Here is a 15,647-nt window from a genome sequence, read left to right on the forward strand (position 1 = left end):
TTGGAAGGACTGATGCTGAAGCTGAAACTCCAATACTTTGGCCACCTCATGCAAAGAGTTGACTCATTGCAAAAGACTCTGATGCTGGGAGGGATTGGGGGCAGGAGGAGAAGGGGACGACAGAGGATGAGATGCTGGATGGCATCACCAACTCTATGGATATGAGTTTGGGTGAACTCCGGGAGTTAGTGATGGACAGGGAGGCCTGGCGTGCTGCAATTCGTGGGGTCGCAAAAAGTCAGACACAACTGAGCGACTGACCTGAACTGAACTGAACTGAAATGCAGGAGAGCTGCCCCTCTTCCATCCCAGCCGGGTTAGGTGACTGACACTGAATGCTGCCCCAGCCCAGGGCGGGAGATGAGTTTTCTGATGGCAACACAGTTGCTGATACTTTGCTGTGGACATTAAGCCTAACGTCAAGAAAGATACAGAAGAAAGCTGAAAGGAAAATTGGAGAAATTGACAGTAATGAAGGAACTTTTTTAATCTACTTCTTTAGCGTCTAGAAGGAATCTTTGGATTGGCCCTGGTGGCTTAAATGGTAAAGAATCTGCCTGCAATGCAGGAGACCTGGGTTCGATCCCTGGGTTGGGTAGATTCCCCTGGAGTAGGAAATGGTAACTCACTCCAGTAGTCTTGCCTGGAGAATCCCATGGACGGAGAAGCCTGGTGGGCTATAGTCCATGGGGTCACAAAGAGTCGGACACAACTGAGCAACTAACATACACATGGAATGTTGAACTAGCAAAATTTTAAAATATAGCCATTTTTAAAACTTTCTTCTTTTATTTTTTCTTTTTGGCCAAACTACACGGCATGCGGGATCTTAGTTCCCTTTCAGTTCAGTCGCTCAGTCGTGTCCAACTCTTTGCGACCCCACGAATCGCAGCACGCCCTTTACCAGGGATCAAACCTGCATCCCCAGCAATGGATATATAATCCTAACCACTGGACCACCAGGGAATTCCCAGGATTGCTTTTTTTTTTTTTTTTTTTGCCTGCTTGGAGTTCATGAGAATCTGAACTGGAGTGTATTTCTTGAAGACTGATCCTTAACACAGGGTCGGAGGAAAAGCAGAGGCTACGGTAAAAGAGGAAGCTGCTGCAGGTGCAGGCAACACATCCATGCACCGAATGTCTGGCAGACACTGGGAAGGGTGTCGCCGCAAGGTACAGTGGGAGCCAAAATCAGACTTGTTAGGTGTTCACTTTTAAAATACCAAATGCTAACTTCCAAATTAGTGAGTTTGCCTATGGGGTAAAGCAACTTAGCAATAATCCATGTGAGCCAGTGACACTCATGTATAAAAAATCCCGAGAGATACTAATGACTGGGATGAGAAATCAGAAGGAGTCACTTGTTCACGTGACCCTAACGGGCCTGACCCGGGGTTTTGGAATCAGGTGTCGGAAGACCTTAGGCAGGCCTGCGTTCTGCCCCTAAGTCGCCACGGGACCTGGGAGATGACACTCTCTCAGCATCTGTTTCTTCTATTTAAAATGAGGGTGACAGATTCCACAGTCCTTTCCAGCCGTAATTATGTTCCTTAACTATGATGCACATGTGCCGGCTTAGAACTTTCCAGGGGAAGCCAGAGTTTGGAGTCTCGGCAGATCTGTAAGGTCAGGTGGTCAAAACACAGGAATAATACTGGAAATTTTTGTTCATAAATTGTTATTGTTGTTCAGTCATATCTGACTCTTTGCAACCCCATGAACTCCAGGGTTCCTGAATAAGCATACAGAAAACCATTCCAAGACTAAAAGAGCACTGAAAAAGCAGAGAACAAATAAAAAATACTGTAAAAGGAGGTCAGTGCAGAATCCAAGGCCCGCCCATCAGAAGAGAAGATCCATTACAGCAAGGATCCAGGAGTGCCTTGGATATTTGGGGGTCTTCCTCCTTTGCTGAATCTTAGACGAGTCCCTCACACATTGAGGTGCTGAGCAGACACTTGCTGGATGAAGAAATGAATCTTGGTTGTCGGTCCGGGTAGAGGTCAGGCATGGAATCACTGAAGACAAGCCAAGGTCTGCCAAATTTAGGAGCTGAGCTCTGGTCAGGGAGGGCAGAAGAGCTCATGGTAGGGCTAACTAGATAGAGCTAGAGGGAATCTTTAGAGATCGTTGTAGCACCTGCCTGAGTCTCTGAGAAGTCAATGCTTGACAGCACAACCGTGTCCGGGCACTTCATTTTATTGTCACACCTGGCAGAGAGGAGCGTTCACAGCAAGACCGCAGGTGCTGAGCTGGTGGTGAGAAGGCAGCATGGGAGGAAGGCAAGGACTGTGGGTTCTAGAATCAGCCGGCAGACCTGGGCTAAATGCATAGTCCAAGGGTTAGAGGGCAGCAGTAACATGTCCCAGGTGCCTGGGGAGTTCATTGCATTTCAGAAGATCAGAGACTGAACTTATTCAATAGTCCATCTTTATAAACTAAACTGTGTGTGTGTCTGTGTGTGTGTGTTCAATCATGTTATCATGTCTACGTCTTTGTGACCCCATGGACTGTAGCCCACCAGTCTCCTCTGTCCGTGGAATTCTCCAGGCAGGAATACTGGAGTGGGTTGCCATTCCATTTTCCCAGGGATCTTCCTGACCCAGAGATTGAACCCACGTCTCTTGTGTCTGTCTCCTGCACTGGCAGGTGGATTCTTTATCACTGAGCCACCCGGGAAGCCCCAACTGGGCTACATATATTCCATGGGCTTCCTGTGTGGCTCAGTATAAAGAATCCACCTGTCAGTGCAATAGACAAAGGAGATGCAGGTTCAACCCCTGAGTTGGGAAGATCCCCTGGAGAAGGGACTGACCACCCACTCCAGTATTCTTGCCTGGAGAATTCCACAGAGAGGGGAGCCTGCTGGGCTACAGTCCATGGGGTCACAAAGACGCAGGCATAATTAAGTGACTGAGCAGGCACAGCACATGTATTCCACGTATATTAAAAATGGATTGTATGTTTCAATTATACCTCGATGAAACTGGGAAAATTAATTAAAGCAGGTTATGTTATTTGCTAAAATGGATAAGAAAATAATTTTAAGGCTTAGTTTTCAGCACTGTTCAGTTCAGTTCAGTTCAGTCGCTCAGTCGTGTCCAACTCTTTGCGACCCCATGAATCGCAGCACGCCAGGCCTCCCTGTCCATCACCAACTCCCAGAGTTCACTCAGACTCATGTCCATCAAGTCAGTGATGCCATCCAGCCATCTCATCCTCTGTCGTCCCCTTCTCCTCCTGCCCCCAATCCCTCCCAGCATCAGAGTCTTTTCCAATGAGTCAACTCTACATGAGGTGGCCAAAGTACTGGAGTTTCAGCTTTAGCATCATTCCTTCCAAAGGAATTCCAGGGCTGATCTCCTTTAGAATGGACTGGTTGGATCTCCTTGCAGTCCAAGGGACTCTCAAGAGTCTTCTCCAACACCACAGTTCAAAAGCATCAATTCTTTGGCGCTCAGCTTTCTTCACAGTCCAACTCTCACATCCATACATGACTACTGGAAAAACCGTAGCCTTGATTAGATAGACCTTTGTTGGCAAAGTAATGTCTCTGCTTTTGAATATACTGTCTAGGTTGGGCATAACTTTTCTTCCAAGGAATAAGTGTCTTTTAATTTCATGGCTGCAGTCACCATCTGCAGTGATTTTGGAGCCCCAAAAAATAAAGTCTGACACTGTTTCCACTGTTTCCCCATTATACTTTGCTAATTTTCCTGGTCTTTTATTACGAGGACTCCTTTTTATTATATAGACACACAAGTTGTGTTGAATATTTTCTTTTTCTGCCAACTTGACCTCATTGGGTCACCTCAGCCTCTCCTTGTATCCCTTTAGTCCATCCAACATAAGACCCTTACGGTTATTTTAGACTTTCTGCTCTTAAGTACAGTTAGTAGCTAAGTACCAAAACAGAAAGTAAGACTGTCAGAAGGAAACATAGAATCTTGGCAAACTCATCTCTGGTTCATTGAACCATTGGCTTCTCCATTCCTCACCTCTCTGGAAGCTGCTGGAAAAACTTGCCCCAGCGGAAGTGATTCTTTTGTTAGAGCCCTTCCATTGCCTACAGAGACTCCTCCCCCGTAGAAACTCTTTGTGTACTTGCCTTTCATAACAGAGCATGTCCTGGTTTTCCTCCCTGTGTCCTCCATCTCCCCCAGCACTTATTCTGATTCTTCACCCTCTCCTCCTTGTTCCATACAGCCATCCCCACACCCTCTGATTTCAATTAGTTAGTGCCCATATTACCACCAAAATCTTGACTTTCTCTGTCCACTGATGCGGAATAAACAAGTACAGAGACAGCGCTTGGAGAAAGTAGGAAAATGGCTTTAATCCCCAGTGGGCCAAGAGGAGAACACAGCAGGCCACTACCTCGCATGCGGAACTGTGCCCCCCCACATGCGGAATCTGAGGGGATCACATAGACTGGGCTCACAGTTTGGGGTGTGTGATAAGGAGCAAAGTAGTGAGAGTGTTGCATTCTTTTTCTGGTTTCAAAACAGTCAGAGCTGGCATCAGGTAGCCCATAACTGGGCCTGGCAGTCCAGTAATCAGGTCCATTTGTCTGTGGTTTATCGTACTGTGGCCCTCTTTTGAAATGCAAAAAGCTACAAGGGGTAGTCTGCAAAAGGGGGCAGGTGAGCACCTGGTCCACGATGTAATTTACGTAGAGTTAAGGGGCAGAAGGTGCAGGGTGTAATTTACATAGTGTCTGGTTAGTTTTGTAAGGTGCAGACTAGTAACCGTTGAGGTTACGCTGAGAGTGATTAACTCTTTCAGGCCCGTTTACGTTTCTTCTCCAGTCTGGTCACTGTTTCTTTTCCTTTCCTTGTTCTCAGCAGAGGAAAATCTTCATTGCTGTTTTTGCTGCAACACCCATTAGACAGGCATTCTCTCCAACTCTCACTTCTTCCCCCTCAAACATTCATGGGTGGGTACCCATGTGAATCTGCCTGCAGTGCAGGAGACCCGGGTTCGATCCCTGCGTCAGGCCTGGAGAAGGAAATGGCAACCCACTCCAGCATTCTTGCCTGGAAAATCCCATGGACAGAGGAGCCTGGCAGACCACAGCCCATGGGGTCGCAGAGTCGGACACGACTGAGCGACTGACACTTTCAACCCATGCCCTTGCACAGGTGTATATCTTGAAAACACACATATGTCTTTTAATTAAGTATAAGTTCCTCTGAAAACATTTTTAATTCATAGCAGCTTTTTTCACTGATGTACCCTTTGAGGTCTGGAGCAGAGCTCAGCCATCTGCACTTGAACCTAGCACCTCAAAAAGTTTTGATTTATTATAGTATAGTGACTGGCTGCTGGGCACCCTGTCTAGGAAGACAAAACAGTCACACACCCTCCTTTTAAGACCTTCACACTTTCCATGGGGGATTCTGATGGAGGTGTTGTTGGGTAACCCTGCCTTAGATGGGGTGAGGGGTAGAGCCCTCGACTGTCTCCACCTCTGTAGCCCACAGACATCTCTGGTCTCTACCTTTGAGCTGTGTCCGACTCTGCAACCCCATGGACTGCAGCCTGCCAGGCTTCTCTGTCCATAGGATTTCCCAAGCAAGAATACTGGAGTGAGCTGCTATTTCTGACTCCAGGGCATGTTCCTGACCCAGGGATCAAACCTGTGTCTCCTACACTGGCAGGCAGATTCTTTATCTCTGAGGCCCCTCCTTTCCTAAATCCCTGCATCATCTTCCAGTGATCCCCTGTACATGAGGCCAGGGTAGTTTTTCTAACCTGCAAATCTGAGCATGCCACTCCCCTCTGCATTAAACTCCTCCTTGTCTCCACCACAGTGCCTTCTGGTTTAAACCCAAATTGCTAAACTTAGCCCCTTTGGCCTCTGCAGCCTCCTTCCTCCCAAATTATGTGTTCCAGCTGCACTCATCCCTTCCTCCCTCTTCTGTGATAGAGTCTTTATACAGGTGGTTTACTGTCCTCAAAATACCCTTTTCTTTTCTTTTTCTAACTAATATTCTAGCTTTCAAAACATCAGCCATCCTCTGCGTGCCCCTCAACCTGGGCTGCCTCCTTCTGTCCACCTCCCACTCCTTCTCTGTGTCGGACTCTGCAGACATGGAGATAATGCGCGATGGTACAGGTGGATTTTTGAGTTTAGAATGAAGGAGCTACTGCTGAGATAACATTCCTGCTGCAGGTTGTATCAGCCACTTGGATCAGACTGGTAGTTCTACAGGCAGGCCGGGACTGAGTCGTCTGTCTTAGAATCGCTGGTCGTGACTCTGTACCTGACCACAGTAGGTAGTCAACAGGAATGTGATAAATGGTAAGAGTTTTCCATCAGGAACACACAGTAACATTAACATTCATCAGCCTTTCATTTAGCTCAGGGTCCCTTCTTAGTCTTGTCAATGCTCTTGTGCCCCAGGAAGGCAGTAACCCCGTGAGTAAAGTTCCTGCCGATGTGTACACAGGCCGTCAGTTGCCGGGAGTGACTGGGTGAGACCATTAAGGCTGCTTCATGATGCTTAATCTTAATAGTTAATAAGGTACCTCTGCAACTATAAGTAAATGTTCATCTTTTAGTCTGGGCTTCCTTCGTAGTTCAGTTGGTAAAGAATCTGCCTGCAATGTGGGAGACCTGGGTTCAATCCTTGGGTCGGGAAGATGCCCTGGAGAAGGAAATGGCACCCCACTCCAGTATTGTTGCCTGGAGGATCCCATGGACAGAGGAGCCTGGAGGGCTGCAGTCCACGGGGTTGCAAGAGTCAGGCCCGACTTAGTGACTGAACCACCACCACCACCACATCTTTTAGTTTAGCTCTTATTTCTGGCTGTGCTGGCTCTCTGTTGCTGCGTGGGCATTTCTCTAGTTTCCGAGAGTGGGGGCCATTCTAGGCACTGCACACAGGCTTCTCACTGAAGGGGCTTCTCTTCTGCAGGACACGGCAGGCTCTGGCTCGCGTGGGCTTCGGTAGTCGCAGCTCCCGGGCTCTGGCGCGCAGGCTCCGCAGGGGCTGTACGTGGGTTTAGTTGCCCCACTGCGTGTGGCATCTTCCCAGAGCAGAGATCGAATCCACTTCTCTTCTTTGGCAGGTGGATTCTTTACCATTGAGCCACCAGGAAAGCACCAAATGTACATCTTTTAAAGAGGTAGAATTTTTAACCTACAGAATAGCATGTTTTTTTGGGCGGGGGGTTTGTCTTTGTTTTGCTTTGGCAGATGCTGGCTCAGAAATCTGGCAACATTATCAACATGTCCTCTGTGGCTTCCAGCATCAAAGGTAGGCGTGTCTTCCTCTGAGAATCATGACCCACAGACTGACACATCTTCAGGAGCTTAAGGGTTTGGGGAACAAGCATAGCAGAGATCATGTAACCCACACATGAGTTCAAAACTGCCTTTTTTAAAACTGGAATTAAGCACCAAGCCTTTTGCCTTAAATGTGAACCAATCATGGAACTAAAGTTGGCTTGCTTTGCCCTCCCTTTTTTTCCCTCTAAATGGATATAGAAATGAAGATCAAAATGGGGGAAGGAAACATTTATCCATTTAATTAATCAAAAAAGATGTACTGACTAGATGCCCCTGACCCCAGAGAATCCACAGCCCCAAAGGGGGAGAGAGGTGGGAAAGCACACGTCTTCTGCAGCGTGATAGGATTATCACAGAGCTCTGCACAGTGCCACCGTGGTACCAGAGACGGACCTCTGCCTGTGGACTGGACAGAGCTGCACAAAGACGTGTGGTCCAGCCCTGAGCGAGAGGTCAAGCTGCATCCACGTCTGTGATGCAGACATGGAGATGATACATGATGTACAGGTGGATTTTCTAGTTTAGAATGAAGGAGCTACTGCTGAGATAACATTCCTTCTTTCAGCAAGGATACACAGTAAGCCCTCCTGGGAGAGGATACAAAGAAATAGGTTTGTTTGAATTTTGTTTTGTTTCACTTTGATTTATCCTAGTTGGTTTTTTTTTTTTTTGGAATCCACCTAAGGGTTCTACCAACTGATGATGAAAAGCTAAGGCTACAGCTCTTACTTAAATGTAGCATCTCAAGACAGCAGTCTCACCTGAATTGTGCCAACAATGATACTATGTCCCCAGATTCAGAAACTAGCCCTATTAATGGAGAAGAACTGATATCAGTTTTTTAAAAGGGTGGAGTATGAGGAAGCAGGACAGTGGTCTCCTGCTTCCTAAAGGAGACTGTACTTTTTATTTCTTCCTCCCCTCCTTCTCAGGTGTGATATGCCCTGCTGGCTCAGTGGTAAAGAGTCTGCCTGCAATGCAGGAGACCCAGTTTCCACCCCTGGATCGGGAAGGTCCCCTGGAGAAGGGATTGGCAGCCCACTCCAGTATTCTTGCCTGGAGAATTCCGTGGACAGAGGAGCCTGGCGGGCTACAGTCCACAGGGTCGCAGAGAGTTGGACACGCCTGAGTGACTAACACGTGCTTTCCTTCTCAGGCGTTGTGAACAGGTGCGTGTACAGCACAACCAAGGCGGCAGTGATCGGCCTCACCAAGTCTGTGGCTGCAGACTTCATCCAGCAGGGTATCCGGTGCAACTGTGTGTGTCCAGGTGAGCTGGGCACTGTGGGACCGTGAACTTGACCTCTCTGACCTCCTGGCTGCCACTCTGAAAAGCGTCTATGTAGGCTAGTTTACCACAGGTTGTGTTGTCACTGGGCAAAGCTCAAAAGAAAAGGAGGCTAGGCTAATAGAGACACAGATGCAGGGAACAGACATATGGACGCCAGGCGGAAGAAAGCAGAGTGGGCCAAACTGGGAGACTGGGATTGACATATATATACTACTATGCACAAAATAGAACCTAGCGTGCAGCACAGGGAACGCAACTCATTGCTCTGTGGTGACCTCATGGGAAGAAAATCCAAAAAGAGATATAGGTATGCGTATAGCTGACTCACTTTGCAGTACAGCAGAAACAGACACAGCAGTGTAAAGCAACTATACTCCAGTATAAAATAATAAAATTTTTAAAAAGAGAAAAAAAAAGGATCTAGGGTTATTAAAATGATAGTTCAACAGTAAGTTGGGAATAAGATCCTAAGTCATTAGGAACAACCTTCAGATGTGTTAAAAAGCAAAATTCAACCAAGGAAATTTGAAAATCTAATTGGCTGTATTCAGTGATTCATAAATCAGGTGGCATCCCTTTTAGCAACTAGATGGCTGCTCCAAGGAGTTCTATACAAATGGAAAGTTTTTATAGAAAGGAGGATGGGGCAAAGAAGTCATTGGCAAAAGAAAAGAAAAGGATTTTCTAGGCTGTGTGCGTGTTAAGTTGCTTCAGTCGTGTCCGACTCTTTGGGACCCTAAGGACTGTAAGCCTGCCAGGCTCCTCAGCCTATGGGATTTTCCAGGCAAGAGCATTGGAGTAGGTTGCCATTGCCTCCTCCAGGGGATCTTTCCAGCCCAGAAATTGAAACCCCGTCTCTTACATCTCCTGTAATTGGCAGGCAGGTTCTTTACCACTACGCCACCTGGGAAGCCCTGTTCTAGTCTAGGGAGGAGGGGATGGCATGAATTTTATCATACAGATTGCCTCTTCTTCCTCTGGGAGGATAGAGGGCCCATGAGGCCAATACCAGAAAATTCCAGACTGGTTGATTAAGATTCTATTTCTGGTAAAGACTGAAACTGCAGTTAGGTTAGGCATTAAATACAGGTTTGGTATCATGGGCTTTAGCACAAATGATGCCATTTTGATTTAACAAATGCAAAGTATTTAAATGCTACTTGCGTGGATGGGGGCCATTCTAAAACCTATGATTAAGAGCCATAACTGGCCTGGGCTTGGTGTTTCGGAAGCAGGCCAGGATGATCTTGTCAGAGAAAAGGTGAAAAGTAGACTGTACTCCCAGCACAGCAGGAAGGAAAAGGAGCCTTCGGACATAGGGAGCCACTGAGGCAAGTCAGTCACCTGGGGTGTCCCATAAACAAAAAGGAGGGATTAACACCTTCCTTTACACTATACAGAGAGGGTCGGCAAACTGTGGTCTGCAGGCCAGATCTGACTCACTGCCTGTTTTGTAAACACAGTTTTATTGGAACACATCCCACCCAGTTTGCTTCTGTACTGGTTACGTCTGCTCTCATGCTGAAGTCAAAGCTGAGAAGTTATAAGAGACCAAATGGTTCTCAAAGCTAAAAATACTTTCTGTCTCACTGTTGACTAAAAAGTATGCTGGCCCCTCATGTAAAGGAAAGGAGAAAAGGAGAAATTATTATTAGTAGAAAGGACATTGATGTTTATACTATACAGCAGTCTATTAAGCATGCAATAGCAGTGTGCCTAAAAAAACAATGTGTGTATCTTAATTCAAAAACATTTTATTGCTAAAAAATGCTAACCATCATCTGAGTGTTCAGTGAGTCATTATCCTTTTGCAACAGTAACAGCATAGATCACTGCTCACAGATGGCAGGTGGTTCCCTCCCACAGAAGAGGGAGGCGACATATGTATACCTATGGCTGATTCATGTTGGTGTTTGGTAGAAACAAACACAATTCTGTAAAGCAGTTATCTTTCAATTAAAAAATTGATTAAAAAAAACAAATATAGTAATAATGAAAACGTTTCAAATATTGCAAGAATTACCAAATGTGACACAGAAACATGAAGTGAGCAAATGTTATTGGAAAAATGCTGCCAGTAGACTGCTCAGAGAAGCATTGCAAAGACCTTCAATTTGTAAGAAATGCAGTACTTGTGAAGTGCAGTCAAGCAAAGTGCAGTAAAATGAGGTCGGCCGGTTCAGGGTGCTGAAGAGGAATTACCAACTTCCTCTCTGAAACCAAATTCAGTATTGCATGTCCAGAATCAAAGTTTCTCTTCGTAGTTCACAACTGCTGTTGGGGGTGGGAGAGGAGAAACATTTCACAGTTATCTGTGGGACCTTTGCAAACCCAAGGGGCATGCCAGAATTCGGGGAAGGAGTTGATGGGGAACACTGTGTATGGTTTGGAAGGCAACACAGGGGATTCTGATCTCATCCTTCATGGTCTCCCCTTGGCTGAAAACCACTGACTTATTAGATAAAAGGGGTGAAGCTACCAAGTAACCTTCGAGCTGCAGAATTTCCATGATGGAAGTGTTCTGTTTAGTTTTTCTTGGACCAGAAAGGTAAACTCAAGTAACACTAGCGAGGAGGAGGATCAGGACTCCCCCGGCAGTCCAGTGGCTAAAACACTGCACGCCCATTGCAGGGGGCCCAGGTTTGATCCCTGGTCAGGGAACTAGATCCCACATGTCTCAACTGAAGATGCTGTGTGCCACAACTAAAACAAATAAATAAACAAATGTTGTTTTAAGAAAAGAAAGAGGAGGCTCTGACAGGAGAGACACAGTTTTGCTATGTTTTAACATACACACTGGTGATACTGTTGGCTATTCTTGGTGCCATTTACCCAATGGAATAAAATGTCTAATGATTTGGAAAATGTGGTTGTTTTAAAGCTGGACTTTTTGGAAGACTGGAAAATATATCCTCACACTGTCTGGGACAGGGAACTAGCTTTGACTCACTGAGCCAGTCACAGAAGAAAATGTGACAAGGCATGAGAGTCTGGGATGGTACTGACAGGCAACACTTCGACACCAGACTGGTGTGAGTGGTGGCAGGGTGCATCAGTCTGCGGGGACTCGGCGGAGTCAGGTGGCTGGAATCGAGTGAGAGGCCTAGGCTTGCCGCTCAGCCTTCATGTGTGAGTTGCTCAGTCGTGTCCAGCTCTTCGACCCCATGGACCGTAGCCCACCAGGCTCCTCTGTCCATGGAATTCTCCAGGCAAGAAATACTGGAGTGGGTTGCCATTTCCTTCTCCAGGGGGTCTTTCTGACCCAGGGATCGAGCCCGGGTCTCCCACATTGTAGTCAGTTTCTTTACCGTCTGAACCACAAAGGAAACCCTTGGTCATTAATACTGGTCACCTGTAAGATATGGTGCGCATCTGCCCCAGTGGGCAGCGAGAATTTTGAGGAGGTTGTCTTGAGCACACCGTTGGTAGAATTGTGGACTCTAAGGAGGCTGTTGATGAGGGAAGTTAGGAAAATATCATCAGAAATTGGATACAAAGAGATTTGTGTTATGTGGTGTAAGAAATTTCATCAACACTATTGCCTGCAGTAACTGTGAAGTGTGAAAATGTTCCTGATGAGCCAGACAATGTAGCCAAGGCAGCAGCCACCCAGCCTGCGGAAGGTTCTGCCTGCTCACAGTAAAATGTGAGAGCAGAGAGACAAGCTAAGGACAGGGCTGTTAAACAGCAAGAAGCCAAGAATTTTAGGTTTTGAAGATTCCCAGCCTCTCCAGAGAAATGGCAAACGATAATAAAATTGAGTTTCTGGTTCTGAAAGAGGGAGATAAACTGAGAGACTGGGACTGACATACACACACTACTCTATATAATATAGACAACTGAGGATCTACTGTATAGCACAGGGAACTCTACTCAATACTCTGTAATGGCCTGTAAGGGAAAAGAATCTAAAAAAGAGTGGATGTATGTACATGTATAACAGACTCACTTTGCTATACACCTGAAACTAACACAACATTGTAAATCAGTTACACTCCCATAAAAATTTTCAGAAGAAAGAAATTGTTTCCAAGCAAATGTCCAATCCATGACACGCCCAGGAGCATGGTCTAAGGATGGAGCTGAGGCTTTGACTGTGAGATCATTTTTTTATGACCTTAGAAGGATCATATGGTCTTCCTGGAGTACTGTCAGCAGAAGAAAGGCCCTGTAAAGAGAATTTGCAGATCACAGAAGTTAACAAAAATGCCTGGGAACTTGTCCTGTAAGGAATGTGAACTAACTGGGATTTTTTTTTTTTTAATTTTTTTAATTCATTTATTTATGGCTGTGCTGGATCTTCATTGCTGCTCACAATTTAAACATTTTTAGTCATTTTTATTTTTCTTGTTTTAATTAAAATAATTTAACATTATATTTTTTGAATAAGAAATATGAAACAATGGTTAAAATAGGAATTTGAAACCAATGAGCATTTCAAGATAATGAGGAAAATGTAGAGCCACTGAAGTTATCCATAAAGTATCATGTGAATGTGATGAGACCAGAGTACTTCCTGGGAATGCTGGGTGCTTCACCAAGAGTCCCTGCCTAGTATGACAAAGAAGAATAGCTTGTGTTTTTGAAAATCTTACAAACGTTATTAAAGAAGTTATAAGACTGTTAAATAAAAGAGCAGACAGGTAGAGAGGGGAAATTGTCACTCCAAGTCATGAAGAAAAATTTCACTGATCATTGAATGATATGGAAAGCAAGTTTAAACTTTAATTGCCAATTTCTTTTTCAGTCTAAGTGAGTAACCAAGCCGAATGCCTTCCTTTTATCTAGGAACAGTTGATACCCCATCTCTGCAAGAAAGAATACAAGCCAGACCAAATCCTGAAGAGGTAGAGCTACTGTTTTAAATGTTTAAATCCTATGGTTTAAAAAAAATGCTGCTTCCTTACCTAGAGTAGACAAATCCATAGAGACAGAAAGGTTGAAGGGTGGTTGCTAGGGGGTGGGAGAAAGTGGGTCGGAAGTTGTTTTATAGGTATAGGGTTTCACTTTTGCAAGATAAAAAGAATTCTGGAGATTTGTGCCACAATAATGTGAATGTACTTAACACTGCTGAACTGTAAACTACAATTGGTTATGATGGTAAATTGTATATTATGTGCATTTTACCACATTTTTAAAAAAACATAAAAACACCCTCTTCTTTAGTACTAACTTTCTGATCCATCACAGTGTCTATAGGTCTTAATATAAAACAAATAGTTTGAGTAGCTTGGGAGTTACCATAGTCCTGTTTGGTCTACAGTCAGTGATATTAGCAATAATGATACTGTCCTGTATCGTGCCTCGTGCATGCTTAATCAAGTCAGCGGTTCCTTTGTAGATTCCTCTTGCCTTTGACCTCCTAAAGGTGTTGCAGGTGCATTCACAGTTGAGCTCACATCGCTGCTGTCCGATATGGTTTCTGCTTACAGGCACTGAGCGATTTCCTAAAGAGACAGAAAACAGGAAGATTCGCAACTGCAGAAGAAGTAGCCCTGCTCTGCGTGTACTTGGCCTCTGATGAAGTGAGCGCTGCTCTTCCAGGGCGGGGGTCATTATCCTCAGTCACTTTTGGCCACAATTTGCTGATCAAAATAATGTCATTTAGGACGTGATCACATGCAGGTGCTAAGATGTTGCATTTACAAAGTAGGGATAGGTGCTAACTTAATTTGCTTGATATTAAGGCCACTTTGACCTCAGCCACCAACTCATCCTCGTTCAGCTTTCAGTTCAGTTCAGTTCAGTCACTCAGTTGTGTCCGACTCTTTGCGACCCCATGAATCGCAGCACACCAGGCCTCCCTGTCCATCACCAACTCCCGGAGTTCACTCAGACTCGCGTCCATCGAGTCCGTGATGCCATCCAGCCATCACCCTCTCGTCCCCTTCTCCTCCTGCCCCCAATCCTTCCCAGCATCAGAGTCTTTTCCAATGAGTCAACTCTTCGCATGAGGTGGCCAAAGTACTGGAGTTTCAGCTTTAGCATCATTCCTTCCAAAGAAATCCCAGGGCTGATCTCCTTTAGGATGGACTGGTTGGATCTCCTTGCAGTCCAAGGACTCTCAAGAGTCTTCTCCAACACCACAGTTCAAAAGCATCAATTCTTTGGCACTCAGCCTTCTTCACATGTTGCTAAATCTGATAGCAAATGAAGTGGTGAAAGATTGAAAAACAAATTAAAATTGCTCAATTTTATCATTCTTTTCAAAAATTACCAACTTGGGAAACAATATAATGATTAAGCAATGATTTAATGTAAATCAAACCAGTGAACCTCCAAAACTGTGAGAGCTTCAGGTAAAATGGGGAAAGGGTAAATCAGATTTGTGTCCAGGAGACAAAGAATTAGCATCTGGTGCTTTCAGTTTTATCAGTGATTTGTTTAGAAGAATCCCCCTACATCCTCCTTTTTTCCCCTATGAATTCTTACTTGTTTATATTCATGTATGGAAATTCATAGTTCTGTCTCTTTCCACTTTGCATGTATTTAGTAACCAGTTTCTTCCTTACTGGCTGCTGTATATTTTGTGTGTGTGTATGTGTGTGTGTTACTCGCTCTTTCCCACCCCATGAACTGTAGCCTCTGTCCATGAGATTCTCCAGGCAAGAATACTGGAGTGGATAGCCATGCCCGTCTCCAGGGGCTCTTCTAAACCCAGGGATTAAACCCGGGTCTCCTGCATTGTAGGCAGATGCTTTAGCATCTGAGCCACCAATGACATACAGTTGTGAAAACAGAAACTTTTTTGTTAGAAATATTTCTTATAAGGTATAGAGCACAAAATATCCCCTGTGTTTTATGCCTTTGAGTAATAACCAACCAGGAAACTAAGAAAAGGAAAGCAGGGGTAGGTGGGAGTAAGGAGGTGTGTTACTGATCAGTCAGCATCTCCTGAATGAAACTTGTACACATCCGGTAGTTGGTGAGTGTGGCAGATGCAGAAATTGAAATGTTTTAGTGACAGAGCAGTAACTACTTCTCAGAACTATTTGTAGCAGCTTTTCATAGCTGAGAAAACTGCTGGACAGACTGTGATGGAACCAGTCTATTGACTTTTTT

At 45.1% G+C, this 15,647-nt stretch overlaps 1 protein-coding gene across 4 annotated transcripts in view; it reads left to right on the forward strand.

The window, feature by feature from the left end:
• BDH2 (3-hydroxybutyrate dehydrogenase 2) overlaps window positions 1-15,647 on the forward strand; it is a 28,861-nt gene that overhangs the window by 11,802 nt on the left and 1,412 nt on the right. For all 4 annotated transcript variants that reach the window (XR_005720631.1, XM_040237752.1, XM_040237753.1 and 1 more), the window contains 4 exons: window positions 7,202-7,262; window positions 8,451-8,564; window positions 13,374-13,432; window positions 14,018-14,110. Coding sequence is in view for 3 of the 4 variants with exons in the window: in XM_040237752.1 (XP_040093686.1) it covers window positions 7,202-7,262; window positions 8,451-8,564; window positions 13,374-13,432; window positions 14,018-14,110 (327 nt within the window). In the remaining variant the exon portion in view is untranslated. The remainder of the gene's footprint in view (window positions 1-7,201; window positions 7,263-8,450; window positions 8,565-13,373; window positions 13,433-14,017; window positions 14,111-15,647) is intronic.

The sequence above is a fragment of the Oryx dammah genome, unplaced genomic scaffold (assembly GCF_014754425.2).
Source record: "Oryx dammah isolate SB20612 unplaced genomic scaffold, SCBI_Odam_1.1 HiC_scaffold_3, whole genome shotgun sequence".
In the NCBI taxonomy this organism is placed as follows: Eukaryota; Metazoa; Chordata; class Mammalia; order Artiodactyla; family Bovidae; genus Oryx; species Oryx dammah.